General features: G+C 45.4%; 1 protein-coding gene across 4 annotated transcripts in view; it reads right to left on the bottom strand.

Annotated features, from left to right (window-relative positions):
* JMJD1C (jumonji domain containing 1C) overlaps positions 1-22,713 on the bottom strand; it is a 147,724-nt gene that overhangs the window by 36,533 nt on the left and 88,478 nt on the right. For 2 of the 4 annotated variants that reach the window (XM_085229316.1, XM_085229317.1), the window contains exons 3-4: positions 18,131-18,244; positions 653-758 (exon numbers count right to left, since the gene is read on the bottom strand). In XM_085229316.1, the coding sequence (XP_085085442.1) occupies positions 653-758; positions 18,131-18,244 (220 nt within the window). Of the gene's footprint in view, positions 1-652; positions 759-5,747; positions 5,769-18,130; positions 18,245-21,735; positions 21,877-22,713 lie in introns of those variants that run through there. The other 2 variants (XM_085229318.1, XM_031554357.2) reach the window with 2 other exon arrangements.

A 22,713-nucleotide genomic window follows, 5' to 3' on the forward strand; every position in this document is an offset into this window, starting at 1 on the left:
CAGACCCACAGATGTTAGCTTCTTCTTCCCATTGCTAGAAATGCCTCCATAGAGCTACCTGGCTGCCAAATCTGTAGAAAGTTAATGAATACACTGCAAACACACACAAGTATTTAAAGCATTAGCAAGACTGAGCCAAAATAATTTATTCCAATTCATACCCATTTCCATGTAACTTGTATCTGTGACTGTAATTTATTTGAAAGATGCTTTTCAATTGGGGCCAGGTCAATTTGAAAGTATTCATCTGTGACAGAACTGTGAAGAATCAGGCACAAATCGCTATCTGCAAAGTTCTCACACAGAACAGTAACACCAACAGTGCACACAACAGTTTTAGGCAGACTAAAGAGGGTGTGGGTGCCCTTCAAACACTTCACAACCAATGTTATAAAACATCTCCATTTCAGACTAACGATATTCAGCTTTTGCTGTAAACGCTGACATCAAACAAGTTACCAACAGTCTGAAGAAGTCATGCACAACTTCTTACACAGGCTTGTTTTCTTCTTTTAACAAACACTTCCCAAAACACTGAGTTAGAAATATATCCTCCATTATACCACAAATGCTATGGGAAGAGCCCCACACAACTAATGGCCTTAAGCTAGCTAACACAGAATAAAAATAACACAATTTCCCAAATAATTACCTTGCATAAAAATCTCCTGAACCTTTTGTTCCTTTACCCAGGCTTTTACTTCCTCATGTAACTGCGGGTTATCCCTGAGAACTGGGTTTAGACTGTCTACGTCGTCCTAAAGTAGAGATTAGAAAAAGAACCATATGTTATGTTTACTTGCAACATTTCTGTTTATTTTCCTAAATATATCTTAGGGCACAATATTAAGTGGTTTGACGCTAATTTTACCAATTCCCTGCAAATCCCTGTGTTACCTTTAGGCAAAAAAACCAACTCTGAAGTGCAACGCAGTGCTAGAAGTTATTTCACAGGAACACAGTATGTCAGGGCCTCCATGTGGCCAGACTTGTAAGCTATTAATAGGATCACACTTTCATAAATACTGTCTTACTACAAGCTAAAATTAGCCTACAAAGACTTCAGTATTTACAGGTATGCGAAAAGAATTAAGCTGCGATTAAATGAATCAAAAGATTTCCCTCGTTTTTGCGTATTTGTCAAATTTAATACAGACATGTTGAGCATAAACACAGACAAAAAACCAAAGATAACATGTAAGAGATACCTGTATAGCAAGAAAAAGAAACACCATTACTATTCCTCATTAGGTGAGCCTTTGTTAATTAGACAGTTTGACATAGGGCATGCTTTAGTTTCCATGTCACTTCTGGAAAAGATTCTTTTCCACTATTTGAGAGTAAACAAACTCCAGCAATTAAGTCCTATTTGTCAGCACAGTCAGTGTATCAAGAAAAAAAAAGGCCCACATCCATTTCATACCCCTGAAAGCACGGCTTAAACCACCACTCATCTCTGGGCCCTTTGAATGACTATTTCTCTGCATTTCAGAGCAAATCTGCTATTCCTGCCTTTGAGGCTGTGATAGAGAAATAGAGCTGTGGTGCAGCTTGGTGCCTCCTCGTGAAAAAGCAGCTCTGGAAATCCATGAGCTGCAGGAACGCTCATTTGTGCTGAGAGAACTTCAGACAGCTAAAATCATCAGAGTGGTTCTCAACACACAAAATGTAAAATGCTTTATCAGTGCTGCTGCTGAGATCATGTAATTTCTTTCCTTGATCTCCAACAAGTTCCTTGATGTTTCACAATTCATTATGAAGAGCTCCAGCAGCAGCACATGAAGATACAAGCAACACTCAGAGAATCATGCTCTGCTGCCAGGCCCTCGAGTGACACGAGCAATTTCTCTCTATTCATCTGGACGAGATTATTCCTGCTAACTCACTGATCACAGGATGTCTATTTCAAAGTCAACACTCACTTCCTGACACTTGAAGATGTGCTATGCTCCATAGTGGAGAGCGCAACGATGCTTCGGCTATTAGAGAAAATTATTTCAGTCTCTCCTTGCGCTTTTGAAAAGGATAACAGCCACAGATCCAAAAGGAATGGTCAAGGTGATCTTTGTAACATGTGATGTGGAACGAAGGAAAAGCAAAAAGGAAGCTAACACGACCTTGGCCATTGGGTTAAAATCACAAAGCACACAAATGCGCTGCTGACATTATCAGAGGAGCAGCGTGGGTCGTGCTAGAATTTATTCAGGAACGGCAGAGTAGCAAAATGCTTCCTCTTCTAAGACAATCAGAATGGATATGATCTGCTCCACTTTCATTTGCAAACCCATCTTTGGATTGACCCCCACTCTGAGGTAACAGCTCTGAAAGGAGGGTATGATTTGGCAGGGAGCCCCACCAATGCTGTGGCTGTAGCCGTGCAGTGACTCCTTACCCTGCTGCCAGGTACTCTCACTGCAGCTGCAGGAGACACCCATTCCCACAACTTCATAGAATCATTATGGCTGGAAAAGACCTCTAAGATCATCTAGTCCAACCATCCACCTACCACCAATGCTGCTCACTAAACTTAGTACCACGTTTCACCATGCAGATCCACAAACTTATGCAATCAACTGAAGCACTGCAACATTGGTCTGGCTGACTTAAAAAATACAGCTAACTCAGTTCTTGTACATTTGAGCTCCCCTGATTCCCTTTAGGGCACCAAAACCCTCATTTCAAGACCATACACATTAGTTAGCCACCCAGAAATTGGGCTCGTAATGCTAATGTGATTTTAATTCCATCAGTTCCTTCTGCAAAGTTTCTGACCTTTTTCTTGAAATATACAACGTTTGATTAGTCCTGTTTCTGAAGGCAACACGTAATACTGCTTTTCTCTTAGATTTCACATCCTTCCTAACCATCTTTGTTTTCTTTGAACTTAAAACACTGAAAGTAACAGTGAACCCACTGACAACACACTTGAACCTTTTTTGTTCGAACTCCTAATCTGACACACAATGTACTGGCATCACTGACTGAGTGCTTTGTCTGGACACCTAGAAAAGAAGACTGTGAACATCACTTTGTGTTTCTGTCCTCTTGGAGAACTATAAGCTCAAGTCAAAAATGAGCTGAAAAAAAGCACAAGAGAGATCAAAGACCCATAATGCAAACTGCATACAGGTAAAATTGGGATTATGTGGAGGATACCACAGAGAATCCAAGGTTTATAAACACACACACACACACACACACACACACACAAAATATGCATTTAACACATCATCAGTCACTGCACTAAAGAAAGTATTTTGCTTCTAGATGTGCACATGCTATATATGCTGGTCAATGTAAATTAGAATGGCAAAGCAAAATTGTAACTGACAAGTGAAGCTCAATGTCAAGACACTTAAAAAATGTTTCCAGAAATCTTAAAATGGTTCCTGAAATCTCAAAAAATTATCACCTACTTATATATAAAAATACGTACGCCACGATTGGTGTTTTTTTCTATCATTAGTCTTAAATTTGAGTATCTAGAAATCAGGAAATTAATTGCATAATGCATTAAAACTGGACAGTGATGGCCTTAACCAAATCGGTTTACCACAGAAACAGGGCAACAAGAAGAAGGCTGATATCTGCAGTCTTTTCTCTATCTTAGTACCGAAGATGAGCAGATGACTGCAATACCCAGTCTCTTTACTTAAACTGCATGTACGTCGTTCAAGAAAAAACAACTCTAGTCAACTGATATGAATGCTGGCAATTAAGGTCATCTAGTTTTCCTTTCTTTCTTGGCTGAACTGGAAGGATTGACAGAATAATCCACAAAAGAATTAACTGCCCCACAGAGTTTTCCTCTAGAATGTTCCTCATTTGAAAGGAGTTTTACTCATAAAAATAAATATAGTCCCTCTCTCAGAGCAGTTTTTCCACAAGTCTTGGAATACATCCTCTAGGAGGATACTAATCCTGGTTTGAAACCCTTGTGAAATGCAAATCAAATAAATGGGACTGCAATTTTCCTTTTTTAAACCTACTTAGGATGCTCTCTATATACTTCATACAGCAGTCGTTTCAAGAACGACTTCACGCAACTGCAAGGAGAAAGCAAAGGGCTTATGGACACAAAGACATGGCAGGAGTAATTCTTCCTGCCCTTCTGGGAGCCAGGCACATGAAGTAATGTAACTACCACAAGTGTGCCAACCTGTGCCACGTTTTACAGGTCTTTGCTGCTATTTTTCCTTCCTGCCAGACTGTCAGAGGAATTCACCACTGGTGGAGTGGACTCTGCTTAATTGTTCAAACAGTACTTGAGTCTGATCTCAAAGATGGTACATTGAGTCTCATGTGCTGGACTTCTACCAGTCCTAAGAAGCATCACAAATGAACTTTTTCCCCCCAAAAAGAAGTAATTCAGTGTTTTTCTGAATTTCCCTATTCTTTCTTCTGGTGTGTGGAAACTACAGACCACACTGCTCCAGCCAGGCCCACCTCACCTCTACCTCTTCCCAGAAAGCAGCAATCTTTGTTCAGAGAAGCATTTTCAAAAAGAGAGCTTATTCAGACACAAGTAAGTTATAATTCACAGCCCCAGGTGAACAAGTGCAGACAGATCACTTACAGTGCTTCTGAATTCCTGTCAGTTGTGAATCAAACAGGAATTTCAAAGTGAGCATCCACAGAAAAAGACGACAAAATCTAAACACATACACAGTTCTACTTCAAGCCCTATCCACAAAGTACTGCTTCCCACACTGACAAGCATCCTTAGGTGAACAGAATGTGCATGCTGCCCAAAAAGCTATCCCAAGTGCCTTCTGAAAGGTTCCAATGACAGCAAGTTCCTTTTCCTTTTTGGCTAGTGGGGTACGTCTGTGGCGGGAATGCTCCCACAGCTCTCTATCTTTCCAACAAGCTTTGTGCTATCAAATCAACATGTCTTCTTAGCATTTTAAAATGCATGTTAAAGTCACCCTTCACAAATTTGAGGGACAGAAACAAATTCATTGAATTGAGAAATGAAAGCCCAGAGCATGACACGAAAACTCAAAAATACATTCAAGTACAGCTTCCATCTCCACATCCACAATCACACCGAGTGCATGCTGCTCATAGAAAGGTACACTAAGTGCACCACCAGCTGTCAATGCTTCTTCTCAGTGAAAAGGAGGAGAACTGATGACATGTATTTCAGGAAAATAAGCTGTGGAAGGCTGTGGCTTTTTTTATTAAAACAACAACAACAAATTGGTGACTCAAAGGCCAAGTCTCAACCCATGACGTACATTAAAAAAGCAAGTGTTTATTTGAGAGATCTCCTTCCTTGGCCACAGAATCCACATTTGAATTCAATGCATAAAGGACATCTCTTCAGCATCAGTAGGAACTCATTTCAGCTAGCTTTTTACAGAGAACAACTAAGTAGATTTTGCAGTCCTCTCAGAGGTCAACACCACATTAGTCCTCACCATCTGTGGCTTAATTAACTATAGCTTCCTCTGGCTGCTTAGAGGTTTTCTGATGATTTAGGACATGAATTAAATGAAAACTGGTACATAACCAACCTGAGAGTCATGCTTACAATGTTTACACAGAACAGGCTGCACATAAGAACAGGCATTTCATTAGTGCTTTAATGGTAGAAGGACTCATTTAAATTCAAACAGTGCAAATGAAAAATTCAGAGCTCAAAGAGTCAGAAGCTTGCACCTTCCGTTTCCTGATCATGCACATTTTACTAGCTCAATTGTCTAATATTTAGATTTCCCTGTATTTCTGACCACACCACTTACCAACATTGCTTTTGTGCCTACTGCATCTTAAGAAACGCATTGCAAGGTCTGTGCAGCATATTACTCCTTCACTTCATCCATACCTGCAATGCTTCAAAACAAAGTGAAAGTTGCTTCAAAGAGTCATTTCACCATAAAGATGTCCAAAATCTATATTCATCAGATGGATATATTTTTCCCTCAAGCTGCAAAATCTTGTTTCTTCTCATCCCATCGGCGAACATCTTGAGATAAGTTTCCATAAATAAGCTTCTTTTTTCTTCCCCTTTTGCACCAAATAATTTGAAAATTGCATGGACTTCAACTGCAGGGAGATTCAATTTGGAGGTAGTCTGAGAAACACAGTCTAAGACTGCCAGACCACTCTTCAGAGAGCAGACACAGCAAAAAGTATTGACTGTCAAACCTAGACTGCTGAACATTTACACTACCTCATTAATGCCATCTTTTTAGAAGAAAAATTTCTCCCATTAAAAAAAAAAAAAAAAAAAGCCATGTGAAGACCTGGCTTCAAACACACCCACATCCATGCACTCATCATCTGAAACATGCAGAATTGTCTCCTTGCTCCATTCCATTAGGTATCTAGCCTTCTTCCTTCCGCCCTCACCCCCCCCTTTTTTTTTTTTTTTTTTTCCTCTTTTTAACTTATTGTATCACTTGACATAGATGTCAATGTATCACTGATCTGTAATCATCTTCCAGTCATTACAACCTTCGGTTTTTAACAAACCTCACACATTAATAGCGTTCGCCTGACAACGAGTTTAAAAAAGGATGGACAGGCAGGTTACCAGAGATATTCACAGTACATGACCTATGAATTGGTAACTCTCCTCTGCCAAGCTACAAGACTTTTCTCCAGCAGCAAAAGATGAGAATCCAACCGAAACGCAGAGAAGGCGACAATGACTGGTCCCCCAGGCAGCATCACCCAGAGCAGCCACTGTCAAGGCCAAGTGGACCACAGCAGACTCTTGCAAAGCAACAATCGACTTTAACTGAGACTAAAATTAATAGATCTTCTGTTGTTCTACTTGCCCTCCTACACCCATGCATAGCCCCCTAGCATGTTCTTCTAAGAAGCCGTTTTCTGAGCCGCTTCCAAAGGCCAGCTGGCTGCCATGCCGCCATACTGGGAGCAGCCAGCAGCAGGCTGCTGGCCACAGACTACAGGAGGATAACCACTTTTGGGGGAGACCATAACTTCCCGCTTTACCTTAAATGGCTTTGTCTGCGCAAAGGGCAGAGGCTCAGACTTGTAGGCGATGCTGGTGCTCTCTATGTAAACCCAACCCACACTTGACCTATTTCCTGGTGCTCCCGGGTGCACAGTCACCACTTGCCTCATGCAAACCCAGCTGCTGCTGGCTACTTGTGAACCGATTTCATGAGGCTGGAGGGTACAGCCCTCACCCCCAGCTCAGGCACAGATCGAGCTGAATGCTGTCTTGCACTTCTGGGGCACAGGAAGAGGGCAGAAACACGTCCTCATTCTATGAGAGGCTCTGAATGCACTCTTAGCAGAGGGACAGACACTTATAGATCCTCTGCACCACACGCTTAAGACTACAGGATCTTTGCAGTGTGTAACAGCACTACCTCTGAATAGAAAGTCAGTGCTACAGGAAAAGGAGATGAAGGCTAAAAATTTAGTCACTTTTTAACTGTCAGTTAACATCTGTCAGGAAAAGCTATCAAAAATTTTCTGCTCCTCACTCTTCCTTATGCCTAACTCTTCTCCCAGCATACTCTGAATTCCTTCCTCATTTCATCTGCACAATACTTAGAGAGTTGACAGTTATTTTGAATTATAATTACCAGGTTTGAAAATCAGAGGGAGTAGGGCTGTGCACATTTCTCCAATTTCTCCAAGTCATGATTTCAAGCCAGACGAAGTATTGTTGCACTGATTTGTTCAGGTGTGCAAGAATAATTCACATCGCTAAGAATATCAACCAACTTCTATCAAAAATATAAAAGGTTATGCTATGAAAAATACAGTACAGTTAGGAGTATAAATTATAGCAGAAAAAGAAAACACGATCAAGTATTTTCTCTGATTTTAGCTTACAAACACAAAAACAAGCAGAGAAATTTGCCTTGCTGGAGGACTACCAATGTCTCAGGTGGAACGTGCCCACTGAAAGCCTTGCTTCTTACAAGTCAGCTTGTTATTCCATACCTGTAGGTGAAAATCAAGTACAGGGAGATGGAAGGAAGATGAGAGCAGCATGTGAAACAAGCATGCAACAGAGAAGCAAGAAGTTGTCGATACAGAAGCAAAAGCAATGCTCAGTCAGACAGATGCTGTCACAAACAGTTTAAGAACTGCTCTGGTAACTGCTGCAGTAGTTTCTTCTTTGAAAAACAGAGATTAAAAAAAGATGACCCTTACACTCCCGGTTATGTCACCCTCTCTGAGCATCTGGGATAAATGCTATCATTGTAATCCCAATCTGAATCCTGATCTGATTTGCAGATTAGGAAGGAAACAGAAGAACTATTTGGTTCAACTGCGTGGGACAGAAAGCGGAATCTCCTGATGTAATGTCTTTTTTCGCATGTGATTGAAAGACTTCCCCAAATAAGCAGCTCCTACTCCCTGAGCTGATGGCCTGTCAACATACAAAGCCATGGTAACCACTCCTACTGCTTACCTTCTTCTCTACCTACAAATAAAAGAAAGCCCAAGTGATCAGCGCTCCTCCACACCTTTTTCCTCCCTCACAGCCATACACATGCTTCTCTTCTGTTTTCCACAGAACAATACTTCTTGCCCATCACTGCGGGCTCCACACATCACCATCATCTCAGCAATACCCAGATTACTCCCAATTATGCATTTTCTCAACTCCTGAAGAGGGACAGGGAATATCAGACCAACCCCACAGCCAGCAACTCTGAAGTCATGTGGGGACATCAGACCAAGCTTTTAAGTCACTTACTAAGCAACTCAATGCCACTACTGTAGTTATCTATGGGAAAAGAAACCTCAAAGTGCAGACGTTTTCCAGACGTTTCCCTGAAGCAAACAACTAGCAGAGACAAGTTAATGCTAACAAGGAGAGTAGCTAACTGAGCAGATCGTAGAAAAATCTTTTCTATGTTGGTATGAAAATTTAAAAACAGGCTCTGACACCTTGTGAATCACAAACAGCTTCCAGAAGGTATCTAACTACTCTCCAAATAGTATCACCTAAAGGACAAGCTGCATGGATGGAGGCGTCTCCAGGCAAAAAGAAAGTGTGTTCCTATGATTGTCAGCAGTCCGGAAAAAATGGGCTGCCCAAAAGGCAGCTCAACATCTCTAGAAGTCAAGCTAGGAGTTCAGTTCTTGATCTGGGACAGATATTTTCAGGAAACACACCCTGGCATTAGGGCTAACAGAAATCACTTGCAGCAGCTTGAAATGGCTGAGGTGGAAAGCAGTGCACAGTTAACGACAGAGCAGATATCGCACCTCTTGTCTAAACGTGATCTATCTACCAGCAAGTCTTTATCAGTCGCACTGCCCAGCAACACAGTATTCTTTGACAAAACTACTGATAACTACAAGTTTAACATACTAAAAAGCAAAGGTCTCTCAATTCAATCTGCAAAAGAAAACCACAAAACACTATCCAGCATACAGCAGAGGGATGACAGCTCCTGTCACTGCCTCCCGAAATGTCCACTTGAGTATCTCACTCCTGTGACCGACTCTCAGCTCGGCACTGGACTACCATTAACTCAGAATATCAGCAGCCATTCTGCAGACGTCCTCAATTTTTATTTATTTTCTACACCAACCCCAAACTCTTCAGGAGATCTGGGACCACGTGACTTCCACAACTCATGAGGATTACGGATACAGATACAGAATACAAAACTTCCCCAGTAATAAAAAGATCTTAACTGTTTTTCCATCAGAAGAAAAGAACGCATCTGACATCTTTAAAAAATCCTTTAAAGCAAGCTCTACAACATGCTTTCAGAGGACTTTGGTCCATTTAATTACTATTACATTAATGGTTTATGTTCCAGCAGTTTTCTGAGGTTTGTCTGAAATTGTATTTCCTAAACTACTGCTATAAAGTAGCACTGGCCAACATGCCAATAATAAAGTAAAGTAGTGAAAATGAAAAATCATTTCTCTCATGCCGTAAATGACCACCACTATACTAAGAATGAAGTGTTCAAAGTTAATTTCCAATAGGATTGAAGGCAAAGCTGCACAGGAGCAATGTATGTGGGCTGAGAAAACAATCTGGCCATTTTCTTGCAGAACTTCCTTCAGAAAGCTGCACTCTCCTGGTATCGGGGACAGAGGCTGGGGGTAAAACAGCTAGCCGATCACTGTGCAAATGTGGTGATGCAGCCATCATCGTGTACTTTTTCGTGCTAAGAGCTCTGTTCTGACCTACCAGAGCCATTTTAGGTATTTCCCTATAAATAACAGAAGCCTGACCAGCTGGGATGCATATCATATTTGGATCAACATTGCAACACTGTGCAGCTCCAGAGAAAGCAGAAGCTATGTCTTTTTATAGAACACATGAATAATGGTTTATAAAGAGGAAAGATTGAATTGTTAATGAGAAAACATCGATATTTCAGTCGTTGCTGCAATAAAGTCGTTGGGGTAAACTTGAGGAAGTCACTTAGGCATTAAAACTACTACTGCACTCAACTTTAACTGCACTCAACTTTAGCTGCAACTTACTGAAGGCTGCAGAGAACAGTTCTCATGTAGCACAGATTCTGGACTCCAAATGAGTACTTCTGACAGAGGTAATTTCAAATAACTATCTTAGAAGAAAACGTTACAAGGTAGCAGCCATGCAGGTATTACAATTAGTCCGGGTACTCCATTTGCCTTCTGCCATGTCTTTGCAGAAGCCTACTGAACACACTACCTCACAGGCCTTGTAATACCAGTTATTTAAATCCACACAAATCCAAGAAAATCATAAATCTGATCTTTTCTTTAAAGTCAAATTCATGGATCTCTGCATAAATGAGGCTTTCATCAGGTCAACCATCATTCCTTACCTCCAATTTCTCAAATGTAGAACTTGGGGGAGGAACATAATCGATCTTTTCCATGTAAAGCTGCTCCAAAACCCCGTACTTTCCTCATTTAAAGAGCATACCAAGTAAAACCACAGATTGCTGCAGTATTCTGTAGCAGATTCATCAACGAAGCAATGTCATATCAGGGGAAGGAGCAATAATAGACATAATCACAAACATTTCATCAGATTAGCGATCATGTTTATTATCAGGTAAAATTTAAGCTAAAAGTTAAATTCTTGTAAAAATCCGCATCAATAAAATTTGAAGTTTCCTCCCTCCACAACCAAAATGCAGGAAAGATTGCTCCTCCCTCCTCCATTTAAGCACTCCTTCCCCAAGGGCTTCAGGATTTTCCTCATCCAAGTTGCAGAGCTCCCCAGGGTGCTAGGAATTCCCAATCCTAGCAGACAGCAACTATTTGGGAAAGTGCCAGTTGGTTATAAAAAATGAAACCGGCTTCTTTAGGAGCTGACTTTATATCTGCATTATGAAAATTGGTCAAGATGTCATGTAAGAAAAACACCCATGAAAAAAACTTCAATTTTTAATAAATCAAATGTGCAGACTGGCAATGCCCAAAGTCAGAGAACTGAGGACAAGGAGCCTCTCTTACTCCTGAGCAGTATTTTCCACAGGCATTTATTTACTGGTGAAAAAAAATAACCATTTGTGATCAAACACAGGATGTTCCCTTACCAGAAACACTGGGCAGACGTGTAAATCCAGTAACATTGAGACTGCTTTTCAGAAGTACTTCCATGAAAAGCTTTGACCTTATCTTTGGGGGGAAAAAAAGTTTTGTCCCATACGTTCTGTTTCAAAATCCCAATTTTCACAGTATTTATTCCAATCCTACCTACTGATGTAGAATTCATGAGTCAAACCATTTAAGTGACTGCAAATCTGGAAAAACCAAGGGACGTGTCCAACAGGTTTTGCTTTGCTGTCACAGAGAAAGCTGCAGGCCTAGGGATGCTCCTTCGACCTGCAGCCCCAAGGCCCAGCTCTGCTGCAGCTCCCCCAGTGGGGCCCAGGCACCTCCTGAGGCCTGAGGCCCTCCAGCCAGCAATCCCTCAGTCCCTGGGGCTGCAGCCCTGCTTGTGAGGTGTGCTGCCTGCCTGCTGGCCTCCCCCACACCACTCGTTTCCCCAAGGCCTATCAGACCCACAGCATCTCCACTCCAGGGTCAAACTTCACTAACATTTGGGGCAACAGGAGAGAGATGAAAGCGTGACTAAATAAGCTTTCTTTTCCCTAAGAAATTAAGGCAAAAATAGGTACAGCTCTATTCAATTTACTTTGAGAATAAAGACAGGTCAAGTCCTCGGAAATGCAACTCTTATTTGAAGGCAGACACGGGGACAGGCCATGGAATCGATGCACACCTCTTTCCATTCTGCAAATGGAGGACGTGACTCCCTGCCTCACTCCTCTCTCCTTACATCTACTCAGACGCAACTCCTCTGTACCACACTTGTAGCAGGCAGTGAAGGCTGGTGTGAGTCATCTGACCCACTTCTAGCTGGATGCAGCCCTTTGCTTTCCTTCACATTAGAAACTTACACTTAAACATAGATGTGTCACAAACAAGATGTTTAGATCATCGCTCCTTACGATGCTGCCAGAGAGGCCAGCTGGACTGACGATGGGTGGTCCAGACACCAGAGATATGGTAAGGAATGGAGGCAGCTCTTAAAGACAACGCCGAGAAGAGCTAAAGATGCAGAAAGTGGTCTGCTTCTGCCATCCGTGGAGGAAACAAAGCCAAACACATGATGGTCACAGCTGCCAGTTGGTCAGCACCCGGAGCTCCTGGGCTGCTTCTGTCAACCTCAAAGGGTAGGACAAACCCCAAACCTCCTGCCTGCCTGGTCAGTAGAAGTGCAAGTTTATGGGAAAAGCAATTGTAGCTGCCGAAGCTATTTTTAAGCCTCAAGCCCGAAGTAGAAATCTGAAAGAAGTCTGTACTGTATGATTATGGGCTGCTTAAATTACATACTGAAAAATACCTTATTTTCCTCCCTGTTTCAACATGTTTGATTTTTTTTTTTTTTCTTAAATAGGTGCATGTTGTTACTACACAAGCCCTACTACACCACTCGTTTGTTTGTATGAGCAGTGTAATTATACCCCAAAAGCATCCAAGCCTGAAATACCAACTATCTGTCTGTAATAACTAGAAAAGGAGAGAGCTGGAGTTGCACAACACTCCCTTCTCATGCTTTACTTCCTGGCATATAGAACTTGAATTTGTAATATATCTAAGTACTATTGTACTTAGATCCTCAGTCTGAGGTTCTATTTCATGGTTAGTAGGCAAGATTATTAGTATTATTATTACTAGAACAATCATTAAGGTGTGTTAGACATTTGACCTGTCAACTCTCAAGCATGCAGTGCACATTTAGGAGAGGAGCAAAGTGCACACACCTATCATTTTGCATGTAATACCTTCCACAGGAGATTTCTTGGTGCCATATCTTTACAGCCAGAACCTTCAGTACAGAGGTAGACAGGCTGACCTTCCCATTTTGAAATACCAAAGCAATCAGTCTTATCTTTAAAGAAAACTAATTAAAAAAAAAAAAAATCTTTAGGAAAATGTGACTTAGTAGGTTGGACTGAAGAATAATTCCGTCACAGAGAACTGAATTGTGCTCTTGATTCATTCTCTTGCTTGACTCATTTTGTTTTTACTTTTTTTTTTTTTTTTTTTTGAAAACCCATCATGCAGGGGACTTTCTGAAGATTGTGTGCACACCCTTCCACTTCCTTCCTTGAGTGGTGAAATACCCTCTCACAGGAAGTTTAACGATTATGAAGGAACTTAATTTGAATTCTCTGCACTGCCTCACTGTGCACATTTGTTCCAGTGCTGTGTGCTCACAAATCCTCTGGAAACTATCTTGCTAAAACATGCACACACACAAAAAAGCCCCTACCACAAGGCAGTGCTTTAAGTCACACCATGGAGCAGCTGTGCTGGGAGGGCAGGGAGCCAGCAGAACCCCAGCACTACGCGTGAGCACACTCCTGCTCTGCCCAACCCAGGCAGAGCTATAAAGCACTGAGCCTTGGACAAAGCATACTTTTCCCTGATTTTTCCACACAGGTGTTTTGGTATGAAAAAGTACAGTGTAACATGGTTTTTGTTATTTTTCATTTGCTCCTCTGAAGTGTAAAACAACTCAGTCCAGCTGTAGAGCTGGAGCTCAGCTTTTCAGCACTGAGAGCAGAAGCACCAGCTCCAGCCCAGCGGTGCCTGGTACTGCCAACCACCACCCAGACAGAAACACCAGGCTGATGAGATTGCACACATCCCACACTGAGCTTCAATTCTTATCCCCATCTACAGTCCTTAAAGAAAACTCCAATGCTGAAACAAAGTAAGGCATCATCTGCTGCTTCACTTACTACATGTAATACAACTAGCAGACCATCAACGGCCACAAAATGGTATTGTTAAGAAGTTTTGCGTTTAGCTATTTGAGTAGGCTTACTATAGTTTCACTTATTTTAACAACAAATTCATGTTTATTCTCAGTCTATAGCAAAACCCACCGTAAAGCCCACCAACTGTGGGTTTTTATTTGGTGAGAGGTCACAGAATATACATGATACACTAGGACTGCAAAACAGAAAAATATTAGGAGCATGTGGTCTTAAAACGTGATAAGCAAGACCATTCCTTACAGATACTAATTTAACAAAAAAAAAAAAGCATGCTGTAAATATTCTGTCCATTGCTTCCTGCAAAGGAATATAATTTTCATATCATTGCTATGCAAATTACCACAGCAAACACATTTGCATCTGCTTTCTCCTCAGGATCCTCTTGCCACCACCATAAAAAGAACAACATGACTATATGGTCTGACCAGCCCAGATTAATGAATGAGTCATTCACAGTCACACATAAGTTTCATGTAGACAATAATACCGTTTGTATCCTCTATGAAGCAGCCCAGAGAAAAGCCGCCGGAAACAAGTTGTGGGTCGGTGTTTAAGGCACCACACGTGCAGAAACCAAGGCATTTTTATGGAGAAGGCAGGATTCAAAGTACTACACGTGTATGGGAAAAAAGAAACATCACAGAGCACTTAGATAAAAAGAACAAACACTTGGTAAACACTGTGGAAATGGAGAAAAAATGGAAAAAGACTAGTACAGCACAGCTGCACACCCTACTTACAGTAATGATATTCACCGAGCTTTTACGAAGGTCGCTGAATCTCGTAACAATTGAAACATGCTTATTTATGCAAAGAGCAGACATGGCATGGGAATCTGCGGTTCACGATTCCCCAGCGAGCCCTGCCAAAGTGTCTCTACTCTGATTCTGGAAGAACCACTTCTGGTAACGAGAGTAATTTAGCTCTTTGCCTACTCCAACTTTGTTCCTGCCAAGGCTAAGAGTGTGCCAAGTGCGCTGTTTTCTTTGCCTTGAGCAGTTGTCACCTTCAAAACGACAGCACCGCCTTATTCATGAAGCCCTTTAGCCCAATAGTTATGTTAAACAGCCCTGTGTTTTGATGAGAACTGGTCTGAGCAGAACTCATACCAAACCCTGGTCTGCTGCCCATTACAATATTACAAGTGCACGCAACGATGGGAAAAATTACTCAGTAGTTAAGAATTGTATCTGAAGTGAAATGGAGTCTTCCCACACAGATTCAAACTTTGTTTGCTTTGGCAGAAAGGTACTGGAATTTTAGGCACTAGCAGCAAAATGCAATAAAAAAGCATTCAGATCACCATGGTCTCTGGAGGACTTCATATTGAAAATGCACAGCCATGAGAGCTTAAACCAAAAACTGAATATGTTTAGAAAGACTTATAGTTATCTCTGCAAAGAATGGGTCCTCGGTTTTGTCCTCTGCTCAAAAACTAGTCAGCAGTTCCAAACCAAACAAGGGAGGAAAAGGCCATTTTTTGTACTTTTGAGAAAAGCAAATTCTCACAGGAAGTTTACTTGGGATTTATCTTGGATCTTGTTCTCATGGCAAAGAGAATGAAGGCCTTCCAATAAAATAAAGGGGTAGGAAGGAGAGTGGGCAGGTAAAAGCCACCTTACATTTGGTGAGATGGGGCTAAAAATGTGCAGCCCAATTTCCAAAATTAACAGAAAATAACAGGCAGAATGAAAAAGTAACAATCTTCCTTTTAAGTTATATTTAGTGAGAAAACAGTTACATGATGACAAAATTAATATCTGTCTAGTGCACTCCCAGTACTTAATTTGGTTAACTCCTTAAAATAGTTTCCGTTCTCTTAAAAACATAATCAGCCAAGTTCTCACCTGTAACATTAAACAGTAACACTCGGGTTTTACAGGCCTGCAAAGAGATACCCCTATGAATGCAGTTACCAAAACTTCTTATAATCATTAGAAATAAAAAAAAAATTAAAAATCTTTGATGCCTTTTTACTCACAAGGAATCTCCATCAGCAACCTTCTTGCAGTGATAAAGTGAAGAAAGCATTTAGATGTCTGTTGTCCCCAGGCTATTCCCAATGCATGCCGATCAGCAGTTCCCACCTCAGGCTTTATCAAGTAGCTGTCTGAGGAGGGTGGAACATCACCTTTCACACAGCAGCTGCCCTCTACATGCCACAAAAGGCTATAGTTAGGGAGATGAAGCTTGTACCTGGAACTATTTTTCACAAGCTACTGCATTCTAATGGTTTCTGGTGAAGAACTTTTGAAACTGAACTTGCTAATGCTGTTAATTACAGCACTATTTACAAAGATGGTAATGAGTCAGCTGTTCACAAAGGATGTTTTCGAAAATGACATCTTCAATTTGTGTGCACCTACCCAAATTGAAGCAGTTCAGGATCTCAGACCATCAGTAAATAATCCCTGAAGAAGGACCTAAAATGTGCGCAGCATAGCTGTGTTGCTGCCAGCCAGGCTTGGCAACAAGGCTGTTTTACAAAAGGCAGTCCTTTCCTGAGATTCAATTTGTTTTGCTCAGCTCATCTTGTGAGAAATGATCCACTGCCAAAAGGAGATTGATTACTCTTACTGGAATGAACGTTATCAAAGACACGATCTTGACAGATTTCACGCAAAGGACAGACGCTAGCGCAAGTATTTGCTTTGTAAAATGAATCTGTGAGATTGCGGTTGGGCTCTGAGGGTGAATTTACACTTCATGGCTCAGCTGATTTAAGAGGCTGCTGCTGCCAAAGGAGGATATCCCACTGCGTTGCGTCATGCAGCCCCCCCCCTCAGCAGGCTGCAGTGCTCTGCACCCTCTGCTAATCCAGCTCAGATCGCTAGCACCACCCCCCTTTCCGAAAGGCAGGGCTGACCTAGCTAGTGTGGGTTTCTGACAGTGGGAAGTGTCCTTCTCACCAAAGTCAAGCTGTCAGAGCAGCTTGAGCTGCAGCACCTCACTTCACCCTGAGAAGAGGCAGTGAGCTTCCCCACTGCAGACATGCTAAGCAGCAGCCCTGCCACGAGCTGAACCTCCCTCTCCTTTCCCCAGCATTCTAAGTCGCTTCTCTTTTTCTAGCTCTATATTTGGTATTGGGAAAAAAACGTCTTGGTGGGGGAGGAGAGAACAAGGGGTGTCAGGACAAAATTACATAGCATTTATTCAGGGCCATCTGTTATTCCAAGACTCAAAGTACTATTTCTGTATCACTGCAGTGTACCATCCCAGCCATAGGAAGGAATTTATGGCTATTCTAATTGCAATCGGCCCCATGCAAACTGAAGTATCAAATGTTTTTCTATTTATCATAAAAGATTTTTAGACCCTCTTTCAGGGAGGGGAACAAAAGTCATTATTTCTCCATTAAATACATACACATTAATATTATGAATGCATTTCTAATTAATGAAGGAGGCATTAAAATCAAAGCTACTGGAACTTTTAGTAGGTTTAGAAACAACAGCACAAAACAGTTTATTTAAGAAAAGCGCTTTTTCTGCTAATCGTTCTCAAACAAACAATAAGTCAGACATCACTGTCCTACTGCAAAGGCCTAGAAATCAAAGCCCGGTTTCAGGAGGACAGATATTATCTGCTCTACAATTAACTGCACTGATTAACCTTTAAAGGGATCAGATATTTCATTTAAAAGGTGGTTCAATGACATTAGCTGTGCGCTACTCCTAAGCATCATCAAATTCCCCAGACCAGACGTAATGTTTCACAAAATGAGGAGAACTCACTACCAATAATCAATAGGAAATGGCTCCTGCAGCACAGAACGTGACTGTGGAAAGGACTTCTCACGCCCTTCACATAACAATCACAAGGATTTTAACTCGGTTAATGTGCAGTACACATATGCTGACCACACTGCTTACCTGATAGGGCTGAAAGGCACTATCTTCAGTTATAAAATCCAGCTGTTTGTCCACAAGGAATTCTACTGCAGTAATCGAATCATATACACTTTTTCCAACCAAGGGCTTGAATGTCTATAGAAAAAAGGAAGAAAATGAACAAATTTTAAAAAAGCTCAGCACATCAAACCCCCAGGACCGCATGAACACTGACGCAGAACTTCTTCCATCAAAACAAGTTAAAACAGAGTAACAATTGCTAATTAGACAAGAAAGGAGAGGTTTGTGTTTTTCGCCTTTCCTTTGCGACGCTGGTGGAAAAAACAGCAAGAAAAGGGAACTGCAACATACATTCTTCCTTTCCCTCATTGTTCTTGAGCAAGAGTGTTTACCACAGAAGCTCAAAGTGCAGGAGCACGATTATATCTTAAACATACAGCTTAGCACGCAGATCTTCTCTCTGCCTGCAGGACCAGCTAGCGCAGCGGTAATTACAGCGAGGACACCGAAGTGGAAACAACTGCAGACACGAGAACGCTCCCCTTCCTGTTCTGAAATCGTTCACCTTGCCTCAAGTCAACCCTCTCATTTCCCTGAGCCTCTGCATCTCCTCGGCGGCCGCCCGCCTCCCCCGCAGCCGCTCCTCCCTGCAGCAGCCAGCTGCTCCGCACAGCCGCTCGCCCGCGCCTCAGCCGGCCCCGTGCCAGGAGGCCTGGACGCGCTCCACCAGCGAGGGCAGGCCGCGGTGCCATCTGGCCGCAGAGCCGCACAAAGCGGCCCCCGGCCCCCCCGCAGCGGGCTCTGCGCAGGCGGACGGAGGGAACGCTGACGGAAAGAGCTCTCCCGGAGAGGGGATGAGCAGTCCCTGCGTGCTGGCAGGCTTCCCTGGAACGGAGCGCGGCTGTGCCGAAAGGAGATGAGTCAGGTGGAAAGGAAATCCCAGCGGATGGAGGGGAGAGAATGCGGCTGGCTCCGAAGGCAGACGGCGAGCGGCAAGAGGAAGGCACTAATGAACAGCAGAACGAACAGGATGCGAGGGAAAACGTGGAGGAACTGAAAACCAGGAAAGATCTGAAAATGGGGCTGAAGGAAAGCAGCAATGGAAAGCTGCCCTCCGGGACCTGACTAAAACCAGAATTCAGAAGAAGACGAAGAGGAGAAACAAAGGCCGGCCCAGCCACACGCAGCACTGCAAAGGCCGCCGTGCCCTGCAGGTCACCCCAGCTGCGCCAGCCCATCGGACGCAGGCCGAGGCGGTGCTGGTTACGTGAGGCGGCACGAGGCCCCAGGGCCTGCGGGGCAGTGAGCTGCCCACAGCCATCCACGTGTCAGCCGCAACCATGAAGGGAGCTCAGGGTGCTGCTCCGTTCTGCAGAAGTGGTGCCCTGTGCTTCCTTCCCGGCGCAGCCCACATCCCTGGGGAGCTGAAGCTGTGCCCTTGCCAAGCAAAGAAGTGCCTTTCGCTGGGGCTGCATCTTACTTTCTAATAAACACACCCCATGCTACAAACGTACAGATTTAGCACACTGCATCCTCCTTTCTGTTTTATTTAAGGTTTCACCTCAGTTGTTACCCTTTCTTGTGCAAGCAAGGGGAAAAAACACAACGCCATTGGGCAGCCAGCCATCTCGGTGACACGATAACTGGATGAAAGGGCGAGAAGGGCAGGGGAGCATGATAATATTCTAACTGCAGCCTGCATGGCAAATAGTTATTTAACCTCTAATGGCTCGGAAAGGCCCTTTGCTCTTACCCCACCATTCCCGACTGGCTCTTGCAGTGCTAATGGTTTGAGTTAGGAGGGTGGAGCTCACACCACCGCATTGCAAAGCATGAGTGTACAAACCCACAAGTGGATAAACTTTCCTTCCAAACGTCAGTGCTGCAGCCTTTGGGTTTTTCATTTGCCCCCAGGTTTAAGCAGACGCCGCCTGACTTTTTCACACCATTCCCCTTCCCTTCTGTCCCATTATTCGGGTCAGGAAACGCATTTCTGAGCACAAACAGGACATACCACATGGTTAGCTGAAAGGAGACTGCACGGAATGCAGTTGCAGTTATCGCTCGGGATTTAGAAAAGACGACAGATTAAGGTGCGAGTGAGCCACCAGTTTATCTTACTGCTGGTATTAAAAGAACCAGTTCCAAATATAGATCTGCAAGCATGATTACGCCAAGGAGAGAAACGTAATGCCTCCTCATTTGCTTTCACAGATCTAAGCCTCCAGACAGGCCAACGCCCCCTAAATACACATGTGAAGGATGTGGGCCATCCCACAAGCACAGAGGAAAAATATGTAAATAAATAAAGCAAAACTATGCCATGTCACTACAGAGACGGCTGCTCTACCGCACATAAGCTGCCATCTGTCAGGCCCCGGAGAACCTCCACAGTGCCAAAGCACCACCAAACCCCACCCTTCAGAAGCTGCCTTCTGAGGATGGCCAAATCCGCGCGCCTTGGGCTCGGGGCAGGGCAGGGCACCGGGGCACTCGAGCAGGGACGGACGTGACCCAACCTCACACCGTGCGTGCACAAAGGCAGCCGGGCCAGGCGCTCCACAGGCAGCAGCCAGCTGCTGGAGGCAGGCACGCGGGACGTGCAGCGACACGAACACGGGCTGAGGAGCTCCCTGCAGAGGAAGGCGCTCCCTTTTCCATTCCCAAGCAGAGGATGAGCCCACGAAGGCTGGAACCAGCACAAACTCAACGCCACACTCAAGTCTTCCCTTCAAGCTGGCGCCGAGCCTTCTTTGACATCTGCGTTAACTCCGCTCCCTGAAGGCCATGATCAGGAGCACACGCTCGATTTTAAGTGACATCTGACTTCAGCGTTCCTCTGAACTGCTGCTCTACAATGAAAAACCCCAAAGTCCCCCTGCTTTATCTCACCAGCTCAGACCGCCCGCTCGGCCACGCGGAGCCCTGCCCACTGTGCTGCACAACTGCCCGACCCCGCGGGGTCCCCTCTCACCACCCCGGCAGCACCACAGCCCCCCCCAGGGCCGCGCAGACCAACCCGGCACAGCTCACGGAAACGTTAATTTGCAGGTGCCATTAGGAAAACTTTTCCATGCGGCGCGGAGCTCCTCAGTCGGCATTAGCGCGGCGCTGGCACCTCTCCTTATGACAATCGTTACGCTCCGGGATGGCCGCTCCTCCTCCACAACCGGCTGCGGCCGCGGCGTGCGCCGAGGAGAACGCAGCGCTGTGGGCCGGCACCGGGACCGGCTCCCCTGCCCTCCCGGCGCGGCGGCTGCAGGGCGGCCGTTACGGGACGGTCCCCGCGGTCCGGGAGCGACGTGGCCGTTGGGCGGCCGGGGCCGCCACGAGGCCGAGCCCCTCCCGCAGCACCGCGAGCCGCGGCCGCCGCCGGAGCCGTTCCCGACGACGCTCCCCGAAGGCTGGCGGCCGGCCCAGCTCGCGACCCCGGAAGGCAGGCTCCAACCGCCCGGCTCCTCGGCCCGTCCGCCCCCGCCGCGTGGCCGTGCCCGCCGCACAAAGCCCGGCCCGGCCGCCCCCCGCGAACAAAGGAGCGCGGGGCCCCGCGGAAGGAAGAGAGAGAGAGGAGGAGGAAGAGGGAAGGGTCGGGAAGGGTCCCCACCGCGCCCCCCGCACACACGTACCTGGCTCCGCGCCCCGCGGCGCGCCCGGCCCGGCCCGCGGGACCTCCGCGCCCGTGGCCGCCTTTGAACAGCGAGCAAAATGGAGCGCACCGCGCCGCTTCCGGGTCGGGCCGGGCCGGGCGGCCGCGGCGGGGGCGGGCCAGCGGGAGGGGAGAGCCAGGAGGAGGAGGAGGAGGAGGAGGAAGGAGGCCGCCGCCTTTGTGGGCTTAGCGCGCAGCTGGCGCCTCCGCGGAGGCCCCGGCGCGTCCCCGCCGCTGGCGCATGGCGCTGCGCCGTTCGCAGGAGGGCGCGGGGCGGAGCGGGGCCGGGAGGCGGCGCGCGACGGCCACGTCCCGCGGGGCGGAGCGCGGGCACGTGGGGGCGGTGGGGCAACCCCGCGTGGAGGGAACGGCGTTGCGGGGCACCGGGCAGCGCCGGGTGCGGCCCCCGGGTCCGGCTCACGTACGCGGCCTGGAGAGAACGAAATCACGGGGGAGGCGGGGGGAGAGGCGTCGTTTCCTCCGAGCCCTTTAAACGAGCGCAGCTGCGCGCTGCTTAGTTCATGGAAAAAATACCAAACGCGCACTTTGCCAAGCAAGTATGAGAATAATGGATAGTCGATGCCTGAGTACCTCCGTGTTCTCATCCCGAGCCCTTCCAGTGAGTCCGGGCTCAGACGCAGCAGCAAACCTGCGGACGGTGCGCACCGAGGGCCGCGCCGTCCCCCAGGGCCGGTGTTGGCACCAGGGCCTGTCCCAGAGTGCGCGCAGCGGCACTCCATCGCGGGCACTGCACGCTTACAGCCCACACGCTGCCTGGGGGATGGGCCGGCGACGCTTTATTAATAGCTGTGACTAGGTAACAAGGAATATTAATACCAGGGCGGCAGCACCCATTCAGTACCACCCCAGGATCTGGCTACAAGCACCCAGGGGCAGTAGCACTGCAGGGAGCAGTGACCCACACAGCAGCTGCCTCGGCTGGGACTGCTTTAGGGAA

This window comes from Meleagris gallopavo, chromosome 8 (genome assembly GCF_905368555.1).
Source record: "Meleagris gallopavo chromosome 8, MGAL_WU_HG_1.1, whole genome shotgun sequence".
Taxonomy (NCBI): domain Eukaryota; kingdom Metazoa; phylum Chordata; class Aves; order Galliformes; family Phasianidae; genus Meleagris; species Meleagris gallopavo.